This window comes from Mauremys mutica, chromosome 11, assembly GCF_020497125.1.
Source record: "Mauremys mutica isolate MM-2020 ecotype Southern chromosome 11, ASM2049712v1, whole genome shotgun sequence".
NCBI classification, from domain to species: Eukaryota; Metazoa; Chordata; order Testudines; family Geoemydidae; genus Mauremys; species Mauremys mutica.
Window position 1 is genome coordinate 9,442,158 of NC_059082.1, and position 17,372 is coordinate 9,459,529.

Genomic DNA, 17,372 nt, shown 5'->3' on the forward strand with positions numbered 1-17,372 from the left:
CTGAAGAGATGGTTGCTGAGATTTATCAGTAATAGTCGTATTACAGTTGTAATCGCACATATCGTGTTACTAAAAAGGCCCTCAGCATAAAGACTAAGGATCAAATTCACCACTGGTGTCAAGCAGTTACAACTCTATTGAAGTCATGCTTGTATCTCCAAAATTTGAGGGGTAGAATGAAGGCACAGTACATATTTCCTACATTGAATTAGATCTGGATTTCTCTGCTGCCATGCTGAACGGCAGATTGCATAGATGAGCTATTATCCTATAGTTTTTTTAAAACCCCAATATATTAGAAGACACTGTTCTTTATTACTAACATCAATAGTGGCTGCAGTTTGTTTAGAGGGCACATTAAAATTAGAGAGATGTCAAATTTATTTTTAAACCTACCCTCATTCTCCCCTCCCCTGAGGGCTCGACAAAAATTGGCTGCATTTTAGCCCAGATGGAGCACAACTCTACTCAGTGCAGTTGGATGTTTTAAGATGATGGCCTCTCAGAGATGAGAGCAGTATAAAGGCTGAAAAGCAGTAAAGTATCACTTATTTTTGTCCACTGAGCAATACTGAAAGAACATTCTCTCGTTACTACTTGTAATGTATAGGACAGTGAAACCAGAATACAAGTATTTGGGAAAGATTAAATCGGTTGCCCTTACTGTGACTTTTTCCACTATCGCAAGTTCCAGGGCAACAGCTCCTTTAAAGACAAGGCTCCATACATGATACAATCATGAGGTTGCTAAGAAAATAAATGCAGCACGTGTGCAAGATTTGCACCACATGCAACCAAACAAAAATAACTGCTGTTTTCCAGCTATTTAGCTTGCAATTTTAGGAGCTTCCCAAGTCTTGTCATACCCTTGACCTGCTGTGAAGAAGGGGTTTAAGCTGTCTAGAACCTTATTTTTAGGATAGTGGCATAGCAGACACTTTCCTAGTTGGAACAACTGCTCAACTTCACACAAACATAACTCTTCGGTGGCTTAGGAAGATACCATGACAGCTGCCCCCTAAGACAATTCTTCACCCCCTTCAGATATTCTTGTCCCTTACAGGAGCCACACCACGTCTATCTTTTTGGTAATCACTTAAGCTTTGCCATGTAATTCAGTGCAGCTCTGCTGCATTATTTAGCTGTAATGAGCTGCTTAGTACAAGAGGCCTTGCATAAAGGCAAGGTGTGGTTTAAAAAAACAAAACAAAACCAAAAAAACCCACACAGCAGTCAGACAGGCTAGTACTACTTCAGATGTATTCCAAAATATGCTGGCATATGGCCACCAAAATCATTATGGGTAAGATACAGGATTGAGTCTTGTTACATTAAATTTTTGTACTAATGTAGCTGTTCCAATTCTTAGTGACAACATATGGGTAGTTTTGTGGGATGGGAAATAGTGACAAGAATTCTCCAGTAAAACACCACTGCATATTTAAGATTAAAATTTAAGATTTGAACTGTAAAGTATAAAAAGGATCTCCTCCTGCTTATGTTGGAGTAGACATGTCTGTCCTAAGAGAGACATTACAACCAGCTTTTAAGTTAGCTCTGAAATACTATACTATAGTTGTAATCAATTTCTATAAATAAATCACAACATAAAAGTTTTACATTTTTATTAAACAAAGAGAACCCATAGGGCTCATATAAGTACAAAATACAATCATATCCTTGCATGTTAAAGTTTTGAATAGCAAGGTTGTTTTTTTTTTTTTTAAAACTTGTTTCACAGTTATCAAAACCAACCCATGTGCATGCTGAATTCATTATTGTGCAAAGTACACAACTAAGAACCAGATTCCACCCTCTAAACTAGGTATCGCAGACCAGAATTGGGCCTTCAAACTTTCATCCTTTTCTTAAAGGTCCTTGTGCGCTTAAGAATCTTTTTTTGCCACAGTTTAAGGCCACAGTTTTCCTGCAAACAAGCAACAACCCAAGGATTTTTTTTTTTTAAACTAGAGACACATGATCATGTTTGTACCAACATACTATCCAGGTAACAGATGAACCATTAGGTTTTATAGTCCTCATTGTAAGCACCTCATACTTCTTAGGTTAATATTCTGTATGACTGACATGAAAGTTAAATAGCAACAGTGTGGCTATCAGTTTAGTTAGGACAAATGATATTTTAGTGAGGACAATATTTGTGTGTTCCTTTTTAAGGTGCTGCAAATTAAAAATGCTGCATTGACTAAATGGGCATGCCATCAACATGCATGACAGCTACACTGAACTTGAGACTAAGAAAACTTCAAGTGTCTTCTAAAAGATGGAGTCAAATTTTGGTTAAAGCTGCATTTGCTAGAGAAGATAATACTTAAAATTGCAAATGAAAGAAACTGCAGTTTTAAAATACATATATCTGCATCAGTACCACATCTATTGTACACAATGGTGAGTCAATAGTTAACTGAAGAGCTAGAAATTAAAGAAAAAAAAAAGTCATACTAAAGGATGGAGACAAAGTGAAAAATATACCTGCAGAAAAATCCCTGTTACTTAAGTGAATAAAGATTTTTTTTTTTAATATAAAACCATTTAAACACTTTTTAAAACTGCAGTTTTTGAAAGAAGTTGCAATGACACTTACTTTTAATCACCAAAAAATAGTGTTCTACCATATGAAGCACTAGCATTTCTAACCCAAAAGCCTTTAGTCAAATATACAAAGTAATTTTAGCAGTTCTAAAAACCATGTATCTAACACTATTGTAAACTGGACACTTGCACATTGAGAATACGATTTTTCTAGTGAACTGCTGACAGTGTGGTCACCAGTTAGATTACATACACAAATTCATGCTTAGTAGGAAGCAAACATTCTACTCTAGACGAAGGCAGTAACGGCAGTACCTTCATCCTTAGCAGCAAGAAAAAAAAATCTCACTGTTTTAAGTGACCTGAGGAAGAAAAATAGTAAAATATTGCACCAAAGCAAAAATTACAGACAGGAAAAATACTAGAGAATGGATAACAATGAACAGTGCAGCCTCCAATGACAGACTAGGTCTTTGAACAAAACCACAGAAAACAAATGAAAAAAAATGTGCGCCTTTACAGAAGGATTTTGTTCCCTTGCAGGTTGATTGCTGTCAAAATACATATTTACCTTCCGCTTTGTCTTCAGATCTAAACTAAAGGTATACTCCTCCCCAAACCCCTTGCCTCTTTTTTTTGTTAACTGCGGAAATTTAGGGTCCCTTTTAGAATATTGCAGATTAGTGCGAGTCTTAGATGTTGTTTTTGGTCTCAGTCTGACCCTAAATAGGTATCCAAAACTGAGGTAGGCTTAAAAGGCTTTTGAATAAATCCACTTTGATAAATATATCTGCTATTGGCAAGAAGACTCTGTTCCTTGCCTCCCATTATCATGCTATCCACAAGCTTAAGATACACACACAAACAATTAGTATAGGAGCACCAGAGGCTAGAATAATTTCCTTGAGATCTCTACTCCCCCCCTCCAAGAAAAAAACAAACAAAACAAAGACAGTGCATAAGCAGTTATCGAAGTCCAACTTTCTCTTAAGTAGTTTGTTTTTCACACAATAAAGACTTGTCTTCATAATATTGCAGTAATGGCAAAATATAGCTATCCATGACAAATTGAAATTCAGCATGAATGATGAAATAGTACCACTTGACTGATGTTAGGATATGTTCCCATGAAGTTTGTTTGTGGCTGGATTTAGAGCTGGAACTCTAGATTTTAGTTAGTGTTCCTTCTCTTGATTACAGACAGTGCAAAATGAAGCCCTGGAACACAGGAGAATCTTTTGGAAATTCTATCGTACCTCTCATATTCTTGAGATACAAATGTACTTTAATTCAGATTCTTCCAAGCAGTCCTTAAGTGTAAGTACATTTTCATTCCTCTTTGACACAGCCTTAGAACTCTTGCTTATAACTTTGTTGTATCTCTTCGTGAATATTCTCGAACACCTCCCACACCTCCAATCTTGGCTGCTCCCACTTAGTCAAATTATGTGACATCCACATCTCCTGTGCAGACTAATCCATAAGGGATTCTTTTAAACACCAAGCATGCTCAGACTTCCAACTCCAATTGCCTTTGCACATTGTTTCTGAACTTCAGCTCTTAATAGGAAAGCAGTTTCCTTTTAGCTTTACTAACAGCTGAAGCATAAGGGATTCAATTTCATCACAATACAGCTATTTCAAATATTGTTTAGAGCATGAATGAAACAGACTGTGTCTCTTCTATATGAGGATGTGGATCAATCTGTAGACAAAAAAAATCAAAATGATTACTTCCTATACACTCATGTAATATTTAAACCTTTTATGTAGTTTGATATGAAACTTTTATTTACAAATCTAATAGCAGCATGTTTTATTTACCTCTGAATAGAGAGGTGGAGGCTGAAACCGGAACTCCTGTATACAGGCAAACATGTGACCATATAATTGTTCCTCACAGTCAACTGGTTGTGAATAAGCAGGAACATGTCTAGAGAACTCTTCCTGCGATACTACATCAGCATAATTTGGTGGTGCTTTAAAAAAAAAAAAAAAAAAAAATGCCACTGTCAAATTCATTGAATGATTCACTTGTTTCTAGACATTGTGTATGTATCTCAATTCCTGAGAACATTAAGAAATTTATATCCCAATAAAACAAATTAAAAATTCTACAAATATTAGATTTTATTTTAATGACATTACATCTGGTGAACAGTAAATTCATAGGGCATGCCAATTTATGGTATTAATAAACTGAAGTGATTCAAAAAGGCACATTACAAGAACTGAAGCTTTAAACTGGCACAACAGTCCCTGCCTCTATTATAGATATCACGAATCCAGATGACAAGCTCAAAATACATACCTTCAGGGTGTTCTGGCATGGTCAGCGCTAACCAACTCATGTCCACGCTGAACTGGCCGGCACTGGAGTTCCTGCTTGAAAACCCAGTACATGGAATTGTGCCAATTACCAGTGGCAATTCAATCATCAACTTGTTAGCACCAGGAATATGGATATACACCTGTGCGACAAATCCCCCCCACACACAACAGGATGAGAGGAGTCATGAAGATACAATGGAACTGGATTTCATAGAAGCAGACAGACTTCCTTTATGTAAGTTGTTTAAAAAAAAAAACAAAAACAAAAACACAATTTACTGAGAGTCCAGATAAGAAAAGTATAGCTAGTACTTGATAAAGCATAGAAAGAAGACAATAGTTTTAAGGCTGCCTCTAGATGACCTTTTCCTCTTGTTTTGTAAGAAGTTTCAACCAGAATCTTGACGCAAATTACTTTCAGGTTTACCTTTTCACTTCTGACTTGTCTCCATCCATCTAATGAGAGCCACATTTTTCCCCTGATGGGCTTTAAACGTGTAAAGTTTAACTACTTATTCCCCCTAAATTCTCTTCATTCCCTCCATCGCAATAATTCCTGTCATTCAGTTTCAATATCCTGGTAATAACTTCAATTCCTTTCTCTTTGCCCCTCATGCCTGCAGACCGTGCCCCATTCTTGCTCTTTCCTTCTTCATAATATACTGGAGCGCTGTCCCAAAAGACAAAGAACCTCTTCCATACCCTGTTCACCTTCCATCTTGTTCACTGAAACTTCTTCCTGTCTGGTCTCCAATACCAACAGCAACCAGTCACTATAATTATTATCTTTACCCAATCTGACTTTGTCCTCTTTGTTGGAAAGAGATTGTGCCCCATTCTTGCTGTTGTCTATGGGAAGTCACCGATATGTCTGTAGTCTGTTTTCCACCTCCATACTAACATTTAATTTACTTTAAAGAAGTCTTAAGATTTAACGACATCACGAAACATTCATACAACTGGCTAGCTATTAATGAAGTTCAAATTATATGCTTATTTTGAAGCACTGTTTATTGGTGACAAAAAAACCTATACTTACAGCTAAAGAATACTCTACTCTGATGATACAACAGTTAAGAATCGAAGGGGTTACAGGTGGGATTTTCAGAGTTTTCCCATTCCAGGTATCTGTACTCCCAGAAGCAATAGGGTTTCCTCGTACATTGGCAAGCATCTGACGGAAAGTCTTTGTCTTCCCACTGGCCAGATAAGTCTGTGTTTGGAAAATGGCAGCTTTTGGAACAATCAAACGAGAGGAACAATTCTCAATTTCTGCATAGATTGGTATGGCTTCCTCTAAAAATAGAAGAAAAAAAAGTCTTGTAAATAAATGTGCAGTTTTCTAGTATTATTTGAGGATAACACACTTTACAGAGTCTATACGTCATATGTAACGGATGAACAAAGCTAATATCATACCCTTAATGTAGTCTACCTTTGCAAACTGGCTTCCAGAGTTAACATCTTATTATTATTATTATTTTTTTTTAAAGTTAACGTTTATAAGCTAGACATGTTGTAAAAGCTTGGTTTGCTAGATGTATTCTAGTGTTTCTCTAAGAATATCAGCAAAATACTTGCACTTCCAGAAGGATTGTGATAAGCACTTAGATACAGTGGTGATACATATCATCTATTATTCTTAATATAGAGTTATACAGAAAAAAGCTAAACATAACATTCTAGTAAAACAGTCTGCCTGCCAAAAGCTTTATTCTGTTGTCCTTTACACTCCTGGTATCTCAAATGTAGACCACCTTTTGAATAAGAACACTAGCTTTCAATTTGCATTACCAACAGATGTAATCTTTACACAAGTCTGATTTCACTAATGGTCAAATGAGAAGTATTCATTTAACTATTGTTACAAACAAGTGTTGGTTTTGCACTGCTTCTGTGTTCGAAGACAGGACCCAAATAGCTTGATTATTAAGATTATGCTAATATTCACAAGTGTATTTCAGAGCTGAAGCAAATTCTTACCATTACAATATCCCTTCCTCTCAATTTTGGCACTCAGAGAGACTGGACCAGAGGTGAAAAACCAACAGCCAACCATCTTCTCCTGGCTTCTCAAAACTGGCATCTACAAAAAACACGACAGAAGTTTTTAATTTCAAATGGAAAATATTTGCCAGCTATTTGCACTGTGAAATTAAAGTTAACAGATAAGAGTTTTGAAATCTAGCTCAGAACCAATTTGGGATGAAATCCTGGTAGTACTACTGAAGACAGTAGGAGTTTACCCCTGGTCTTCAACCAGGATGTGGTAATTTCCAAGTTAAAAAAACCCAGCCAAACATTAATAACTTTTACATTTAATAGTTTTTAAGTGACCTACATAAAATTCAAATGCATTGAAAATGTATCTGCAAAGTTCAATGCATGCAAGTTACAGGCAAGTTTCACAGTCATGGCCTTTAAAGGGCCAAGAGAAAATATCTTCCCTGAAGGGCAATGATTGTATTTGGTTGTTTACATTAATATTTCATTTTTATGCAAGAAAATGAAAGTAATTAGTTTAGCTTTTATTTCACCCATTAGCCTGGAACAAGCAACTATTTGGCAGATAAAGAAAAAAAGTGAGTTATATTTACGTATCATCAATAACAGTAAAGTGTGAGTGAGTACATTTTGTGCCTGAGCTGGTCTATTTTCATAGCAATTTTGCAAGGCAAAGTTAAACTACAAACATACATTAAAATTCAGACCTAAGCAATGAAAACAGCTCTCCCACAGCACGACTGTCGCATTAGGTGAAATTTACATTACCTGTGCAAAGCTCCAGAAGATTGCTACAGTGAACTTTCATTTTGTAAGTAAACTAAACAGGTGATTGACATAGAATCCCAGCTTACCATCACTCAAAGTCAGGATCCAAGGCATCTACCTAGCTAGCTCATTTTCACTAATATAGTCCTAAAAAGATGTGCAGCAGCCAGTATTACTGCAGTCTGCGAAACCTAGCCACAACCCGACACACTCTCAGCCACCTTGATGCACTGCTCCATGGCATTCAAAGTATTGCTCTCCCAATTTTGGTGCACCATGACAGCCTGTCCCCAGCGGCTCCCATTGGCCTGGAGTAGTGAACTGCGGCCAGTGGGAGCCGCGATCGGCTGGATCTGTGGACAGGGCAGGTAAACAAACCGGCCTGCCCCCACCAGGGGCTTTCCCTACACAAGCGGTGTCCCAAGTTTGGGAAACACTGTATTAGTGGTTCCCAAACTGCGGTATATGAGCTTGATGTTCCATCCATTCACTTCACAACACATTTTTAAGATGGTGGTATGTGAATCAATGAAGTATGGGAGCCACTGAAAGGCCCCAATCTTGTAACTTGTTGAGCACAAGCAGAGTCTCATTGACTTTCACTTGTGTGCAATGAGCTGAGGAATCTGGTCCTAAATAACCAAATTCCTGTCCTCTAATCGAAGTTGCATAGTACAAATACCATCAAGTCCTTAACCTCATACCACTACTAATCAACACACAGATACATTTTGGACAGTCACTATACATTTAAAAGATACCAGATGCTCAAGTCTGATTCTCTATTTTAGGCTATTGCTTAAAAGATGAACTGCACAGGAAAAAAAATGGCCTGTTCTTTTCTTTATGATGTATGGATATGAACCAAAATGTTATATTTTTTCAATTTAAAAAGTTATCTGCTCTTTTTAACATTAGAAATTCAGGTTGCGACTTCATCACAAGTCACGAATGAAACATCAATCAACTGAGATGTGATTTTTAGCTGGACTGTTTGAAATTTTAGTTTTAGATTGTAACTACTTATTTAACATGAATGGATAGTTACATTTTGGATAAAACCAGACTTTGTAAAAGAAACAGGACAGAGCCCACAGTAAAATTAGTCTGAGACATCAAGTAGGTCTTCCAGCAAACCAAGGATGACCAGACTTTACTTTCCTGGTATTTCTAAAGTAAAGTCACCACCACACAAAACACAACTTTTTGGAGAAAAACCTATACAGCCTTATTATGTATACATATTGTATAAAGAAAAGGGGCACAATCCCAATGTTAGAAGAAGATGCTTTGCAGAATTAATTTAAATTATGTAACCTTCGATTCCTGCTGAACAAGGTCTTCTTTATGGTGCCCTTAAATGACAAACTTTAAAAAAAAAAAAAAAAAAAAGATATCCAGAGTATATAGTAACATAATAAAAGGTGCCTTTCAAATTTTTTATATATACATATACACACACATATATACATACACACACACACAATATTGCCTATTTTTGACCATTAATAGAGTTGTGTATAACACAAGGACTAGATCTATTCCTTACAGATGTCACTGCCAAAAGATTTACACAAAGTTCTAAATTTTAAAGAAAGAAAAAAGGAAACAAAAAAGGACACACTATATTAGGAGAAAAGTAAATCATCCAACATAAAAAAAAATACATCTTAGCCTCATTAGTATTATGATGGAACGTTAACATTATCCTAGGTTTTTTCTCTGACGCAGATATTCATATTTAAATGAATAACCATTAGGTCCTCGTTGCTAACATGAAAGTGCAAGGTATAATTTTATATTATTTTGATAATATGGGTTTAGATAAAAGAATCTAGCTCATTAGCTTCCATCTTGCCTATTCTGTTGTTACTTATAGGCTGATCTTTCTTATTACTCTACAGTATTTCTAGTGATTATTAGAAGTTCAATGCTTTAATGTGGCCAAATCTGTTAAAAGAAATAACTGAAAAGATCTCTGAAGCAGCTGCATGCATGCACTTAATGTTAGAAAATGACATGCAAAATGGAAGGATACATAACATAATGGCCAGAGCTTAAATGACAGTCTCAGCATGATTAATACTCTTCTGTAATTACTGTTCCTCAACCTACTATTATTGAAGAGTTTAGGACACTGCAACCCTGTGAATGTAGTTGCTCTGGTAAAAGTAACTACTTTAGGCTTGTGCATTATTAATTATTATTATTATTATTAAGCCTTATTAATGTATTTCAAGCCTGCATAACTTTTTGGCAAAAGCAGCCCTGTGGACAGGGAGGTATTAAATCAATGGTATTAAAAAAGCCACTCTGTTTGTAATTCACACAACCTAAGATCATCTATTTATAGAGAAAGCTTAGAAGGCAGCTCATATGCTTTCAGAAGTCAGAAAACGACAGACCATGGTACCACTGAACTGGTTACAGCTCGGAATAAATACTTCTTGAACACAGGTTAAAAATAAATAAATAATAAAAAACCCCTACTCTTACCAAGAAAGCTGGCGAGTTGACATCAACATGGCTGATAACCTGAAGTTCTCTCTTTACACTTTGATCAGGTACTACAGGCCTTTCCAGAATGGCTTTCACACAGTACTGAATGCTGCCATACTTTCCACTAAAAGAGGTCACCAAAGGTCTGAAACAAACAGTCATAAAAACATTTTCACATATAAGCTTATCATAGGATTCCAAACTGTGTGTGTGTGAATATACCCCCCCCTTACTCCTTGTATTTACTTTTAACTCTGCTTAGACAACGAAAACAACCACACCGATTTTACATTGATTCTCATACACTAGCACAACACTGCAATCGTTGAGTCAAATATAGCAGTATTATATTTCCATTGGATTCTCTTCCTCCGCTACCAATGTTATGATGGGAAGATTTCTATTTAAGCCCTTGGGGAAATCATAATACGTAAGGCAAAGCCTATGTGATGGCTGGTCAAGATAACCATAGAAATTTATTTATTAATCTGATATAGAGAAAATCAAAACCAAGAGATTAAGTTGCTCCAGTTACTCTAGTTATTATTCAAGAGCAAAAAACTGTCAAAATGATCATTCTGAGTTGCATTGTTTTACTTACTCCTGTGGAAGTTGAAAGCTGAATGGGAATTCATGTTTTCCAGCTTCTAACAGGAATAAGCCATCTTCACCTGTAGAAGAATGAGGTTATATTCTATTTAAAAATTAAAATAGCTTATATTATTTATGGAATTTTGTTCAGATGCAAAAGGAATTTACACTGACTTCAATGGGCTTTGGCTCAGACCCCGTATATTCACCAAGTTCACTGCTGAACTAATGAAACTAAGGAAATGTTTAGATCTTACGTTTCAATACTTAACTCTAGCCACATTGCAATATAATTACTTATGGGAAAATTTTAAGGTTCTTCTTTTTTGGAGAAGACGGTTAATCCACTTTTATAATTAGCAATCTAACCATCTTTTATTGATAGAAAAGTTTGATCACAAAAGTTCAATATTCGTTTTATTACAAAAGATCTTATATGAAAAGTATTTACAAATTCTAGTTTTCTCCTTATATTTACTTTTCACTTTGCTTTGACAATGAAAACAGACAAGCCAGTTTTACTTTGATTCTCATGCAGTAGCACAATGCTGCAATTACAGAGTCACAAACATGGCAGCATCATGTTTGTTGGGGAACAAGTGTTTCTATTGGATTTTCCCCTCCTCCATTCTATGGAAAGATTTTGTTTCAATATTCCAAACTCAAGCATTCTTTTCAATAGAACCAATGTCGCTTTGGAAAAAACATTTTAAAAATTACTCATATCACCGCAAATAAGTGTACAATATCCCTTTCGTTCAAAAACTATACCATACAATACCATTAAATATACAAGAATTTGGTTCTTGTGTCATTAAAGAGCCTATCCAACAAGTTTGAAATTCCTTATATTTCAACTTTCAAGCATTCAGCATGATCTCATTTCAAAATAAAGCTTTTCAATAGGTTTTGACCTATATTCTTGAACAAACACTAATATATAATCAAATATCCCCAAGATATCAAAAGGAGGCCAGCTGCTCTGAGAGCCTCCTTACTGAGGATTTGAAAAACTGTTTACAAGGCACTCTAAGGTGCCCAAGTTCAAATCATGTGGAATTTGAACTGAGACTGTAATTGAATGACTACATAATCAAACAAATGTAATGCTAGACAGGAGAGATTCAGGAGGACCACAAGAAAGGGATGGGGGAAAAAGGGAAAGTTCAGGCTAAAGAGGCAGACTTTAGAACTAGATAAGTTCATGGAGGATAGGTCCATCAATGGCCATCAGCCAGGATGGGCAGGGACGGTGTCCCTAGCCTGTTTGCCAGAAGCTGGCAATAGGTAAAGGGGGATGGATCACTTGATTACCTGTTATGTTCACTCCCTCTGGGTTAATTGGCATTGGCCACTGTCAGAAGACAGGATACTGGGCTAGATGGATCTTTGGTCTGACCCAGTATGGCCATTCTTAAGTATATTTTGCATGTATTGTCCCAAATACATTCCCCCCCCGCCCCCAAAAAAACAAAAAAGTTGTGTTGGAATAGTTAATACAAAGCAGCATTTCAAACACCGAACAGTGTTTCCCAAACTTGGAATGTCACTTGCTCAGGGAAAGCCCCTGGCAGGTGGGGCCGGTTTGTTTACCTGCTGCATCCGCAGGTTCGACTCATCGTGGCTCCCACTGGCCGCAGTTCACTGCTCCAAGCCAATGGGAGCTGCTGGAAGTGATGCGGGCCGAGGGACGTACTGGCCACCGCTTCCTGTGGCTCCCATTGGCCTGGAGCAGCAAACCGTGGCCAGTGGGAGCTGCGATTGGCTGGACCTGCGGACGCGGCAGGTAAACAAACCGGCCCTGCCCGCCAGGGGCTTTCCCTACACAAGCAGCGTCCCAAGTTTGGGAAACACTGACCTAACACATAGTCACTTGAACAAGTCTCCTTAAATTTTGTCAATGAGGACCAAGTCAAACACAACTTTGACTTTTTCAAACAGAAGCTGACAGCACATAAAATGTTTCTCAACAGGTGCAAGCTGCTGCTTATTAAATCTCAAATCCCTCCAAAAGGCATACAGGATTTTCCAACTTCTACTGACCCAGAGAAGGTCATATGGGAATTTTCTCGAGTGTTACAGACACTCAAGGAGTGGGAAAGTTGGGCTTCTATCAGATATTGTTAAAAAGCTAATTTAGAAATGTAATCAAAGCATCTGTATTTATCAAACAAATGCATTTACTCAATTTTACTAGATACACTTCTCTTTCAAGTTGCTAAGAAAGATCAGAAATGCAAAAAAATCCCCCAGTGAGTCAGGAAGACACCTCAGGAGCCTCATCTCTCATTTCCCCAGCTTCAACTACCCAGGAAACTTCACACCTATTTTGGGAACTCACTTCCTGAGTTTCAAACTGATGATACACCTGAAAATAAAGGCCAGCTGTGAAATAGAGGCTGCAACTAACACATTACTATTGCAAAAGTTAGAGTACTGTGAGCGTGACATGCTAATTGTAAATTGCTAAGAGCCCTATTGCTAAGAGGAACTATTTCCCCAGAGCAGTTGGCTCCCCAACAGGCTTGGCAGAGAAGGTGAACAGGAAGAGACAGAAACAAACCAACATAAAATCAGAGAAGTCACCAGAGGGAACTAGGGGCACCACAAGGAGACCCGTGCGCAGGAAGAACATTATGACCAACCCCTACAGACCCCCCCATCCTCCCCCCCTGTCCCATTCTCTGGGACATACCCCCCTCCCCCCCGATCCTTCCCCCCCTCTCACAGAGACACCCCTCCCCCCGATCCTTCCCCCCCTCTCACAGAGACACCCCTCCCCCCCGATCCTTCCCCCCCCTCTCACAGAGACACCCCTCCCCCCCGATCCTTCCCCCCCCTCTCACAGAGACACCCCTCCCCCCCGATCCTTCCCCCCCTCTCACAGAGACACCCCTCCCCCCCGATCCTTCCCCCCCTCTCACAGAGACACCCCTCCCCCCCGATCCTTCCCCCCCCTCACAGAGACACCCCTCCCCCCCGATCCTTCCCCCCCCTCACAGAGACACCCCTCCCCCCCGATCCTTCCCCCCCCCTCACAGAGACACCCCTCCCCCCCGCTCCTTCCCCCCCCCACAGAGACCCCCCACCCCCCCGATCCCTCCCCCCCCCTCACAGAGACACCCCTCCCCCCCGATCCTTCCCCCCCTCTCACAGAGACACCCCTCCCCCCCGATCCTTCCCCCCCTCACAGAGACACCCCTTCCCCCCGATCCTTCCCCCCCTCACAGAGACACCCCTCCCCCCTCACCTTCCGGGGGCTGCCGCAGGAGGCTCTGCCGGATGTCCAGGTACCGCACTTCGGCCTCCCGCCGGGGCCCCGGGACGCCCCGCCCCGCGCCCCCGCGGGCCCGGGCAGAGGAGCCCCGGACGGACCCCTTGCTCCAGGCCGCCCAGGCCCGGCCCGTGGCCTCCAGCCGCAGGGCCCGGAGAAGCAGCGGCCCCGCCAGCTCCACCAGCACCTGGCCCGACACCGTGTCCCCGCTCGCGTAGCCGCCCCGCCGGGCCTCATCTTCCAGCACCAGGCCCAGCGCCTTCACCTTCCCCCCGGCCGCGGGGACCAGGCCGGGCCCGGCCGCCTCCCGCGCCATCGCCCCGCGCCTGCCGGGGAAACCAACCGCCGCCGGTCGCTTTAAACCCGTCCGACCCGGCCGGCACTCAGCGGGGGAACGTCCCACCCACCGCTGCGTCTTATTGGTCACCCTCCGGCTCCCGGGCCCACGATTTGACGCCCCTGTCCAGTCATGGGTCTTTTCCCGGCACACGCCTCGGGCGCGTCACCCAGCGTGATAACTCACGTCTGGCCAATAGGGTGGCAGCAGTGGCGCGTGAACAAGGCTTTGATTGGAGGACCAGCGGCAGCGCGGCCAATCAGCGGGCACATCTGCCATGTGCCCAAGGTGTGGGTAAACAGGCCGGGAGGGGAAGTCGAGGGGGCGGGGCTAAGATAGGGGGCGGGGCATTCAGGGTAAAGCTTGTTGCCAGAGCCACCCTGCAGCTTGGGTCATGTGGCCATGAGAGGGTCCCGAGGGTCAGCTGCCCAGTCAGAGTCAGGGAAACCCCGGAGCTGCAGGACCACACGGGGGAGGAGGGGAGGCTGGCTGTCTGGTGGGCAGCAGGCCCCGCTACCTGTGCAATAGAGCTCTGGTTCTCAGACACCTGTCCCGGCAACCCCTTTCGCAGAGCAAGCCTCTGAGTGCGACCCTCCCCCCTATGCATTAAAAATACTTGTAATATATTTAACACCATTATAAATGCTGGAGGCAAAACACGGTTTGGGGTGGAGGCTGACAGCTCACGACCCACCCCCCCCGCATGTAATAACCTTCCGAACCCCTGAGGGGTCCCGAACCCCAGTTTGAGAACCCCTGCGATAGAGAGACCTTGGCACCATCGTGGATAGTTTTGGAAAACATTGGCTCACTGTTCAACTAGGGTTGACACCTGTCCAGGTTTTACCCAGACAGGCTGGTTTTTTACTTCTATGTCCAGGTGCCTACGGTTGCCAGGTGCCTGGTTTTCAGAGACCTGCCAACCCTCCCAGTTTTGCCAGGAGTTTCCCGGAATCAGGGCTCATTTTTCAGAGGCTACTGAAGCCAATCTGGGAGATTTTAGGGTGCTAAAAGTCCGGCGGCACAGCCCGGCAAAGCAGGCTCCCTGCCTGCCCTGGCCCCGCGCTGCTCCCGGAAGTGGCCTGCACATTCCTGTGGCCGCAGGGGGTGGGGAGCCAGGGGGGGTCTCAGAGTGCTGCCTCGAGCGCTGACAGTGCAGCTCCCATTGGCTGGGAACTGCGGTCAATGGGAGCTGTGAGGTTGGCGCCTGTGGGCAGGAGCAGTGCGCGGAGGCTCCTGCCCCACCCCCAGGGACCGCAGGAACATGCTGGCCGCTTCCAGGAGCAGCGTGGGGCCAGGGCAGGCAGGGAGCTGCCCAAGCTAAGTGCCACCCAGCAGGAACCTACACCCCCTTGCCTTCTCCTACACCTCAATCTCCTGCCCCAGGCCTGAGCCGCCTCCTCCACCCAAACTACCTCCCAGAGCCTGCACCCCGCACCGTCTCCTGCACCCCAACCCCCTACCCCAGCCCTCTCCTGCACCCAAACTCCCTCCCAGCATCTGCACCCCTCCCCCCCACACTACAAACCCCTCAGCCCCAGCCCAGAGCCTGCACCCCATCCCACTACCTGCCCCTCTGCCCCAGCCCGGTGAAAGTGAGTGAGGGTGGAGGAGAGCAAGTAACCCTTCACATAGTATAAGAATCAGGGTCAGCCAACGAAATTAATGGGCACCAGATTTAAAACAAACATAAGGAAGTATTTCCCACAATGCACAGAACTTTGGAATTTGCTGCTAGGGGACATTGTGAAGGCCAGAAGTATAACTGGGTTCAAAATAGAATTAGAAAAGTTCATGGAGGATAGGTCCATCAATAGCTATTCGCCAAAATGGTTAGGGATGTAACCTCATGCTCTGGCTATCCCTAAATCTCTGACTGTCAGAAGCTGGGAAAAGACAACAGAGGATGGATTGCTGTACTCAATAATCAACCTATTCTATTTGTTCCCGCTGAAGCATCTGGAACAAGCCACGGTTAGAAGACAGGATACTGGGCTAGATGGACCATTGGTCTGATCCAGTATGGCTATTCTTATGTTCTCATTCCTAGCACTCCTATTATAGCCACCAAAAAACAGAAACTGTGTGAGATTTCCTCTTTGCAGTAAATGTGCATGACCTAGAGCTTTGCCCTATATTTGTCTTTATCCTCTTGGTTTTGGTCTCTGTACAAATCAAAAAAGTGCTGAATGGGAATTATGGTTTCTGCCACTCCCCACTCGCCGACTAGCCAGTTTTTAGTCACCTAGAATGTTAAACAGAGTGGGGTAATACTACTAAAATTACCCACAGATATTCCTTTGAATTTTTTAAGCAAGGTTGCATTGCCTGTGTTCACACCCCCTTTTTGTCTTTGCTCTCTGTGAATATCCCAGCAAACAAATGAAGGTTGGAAAATATTCAGTGCAGGTGAATTTTGCATCTGAAACATGAATATTTGCACCAGAAGCTTGGTTCTAAGAGTTAGTGTCATCCAGTCAGGGAAAAATAACTAACCAATCACAGCTAACCTATACAGCTCAAATTTTGAATATCCAGTGCTTGTAAGTTGCAACTAACTGTTCACACACAACCAGGACCAAGTATATCAAAATTATTCACCTCTGCTCATGAGCAGAAAAAAAAAGAGATAAACAGAGGTTAACTAAGTTATTTGCAATGAATTATTTGCTCAACTTTGATACTGAATATACATTCTCCCAGTAGTATCATAGTATCCTCCTGACTGGCTACTCTCCACCAGTATAAACTCAGGCTCTTTCTTCCACAAAACCAGATACATTGCCCTGGGAGAGGCTGGGCAGCCAATGAAGAGCAGGAATATAGGGAGGAGGAGTTGGGGAACACACAATTTTCCCACAGAAATGAAGAGTGCACTGCAAAATGAGGAGCACACGAGATGCCTAGATGGGAATCAGACTGAGAATTTGTCTGAGAACTTCTCCGTTACTAGCAGGATGATCAGTCCAGCCTTGGAGTTCACAAGGAAGTGGCAAGAGGCTCAGGTCCCCTGAG

General features: G+C 41.8%; 1 protein-coding gene across 1 annotated transcript; it reads right to left on the minus strand.

The window, feature by feature from the left end:
- Positions 1 to 1,610: 1,610 nt before the first annotated feature.
- Positions 1,611 to 14,366, minus strand: ARRDC4 (arrestin domain containing 4). The gene is made up of 8 exons (XM_044980909.1): positions 13,997 to 14,366; positions 10,757 to 10,826; positions 10,153 to 10,300; positions 6,868 to 6,970; positions 5,924 to 6,180; positions 4,865 to 5,024; positions 4,378 to 4,532; positions 1,611 to 4,258 (listed from the first exon to the last, which is right to left on the minus strand). The coding sequence occupies exons 1-8, from the start codon at positions 14,334 to 14,336 to the stop codon at positions 4,205 to 4,207; spliced, it is 1,287 nt and encodes a 428-aa protein (XP_044836844.1). The 5' UTR covers positions 14,337 to 14,366; the 3' UTR covers positions 1,611 to 4,204.
- Positions 14,367 to 17,372: the final 3,006 nt, after the last annotated feature.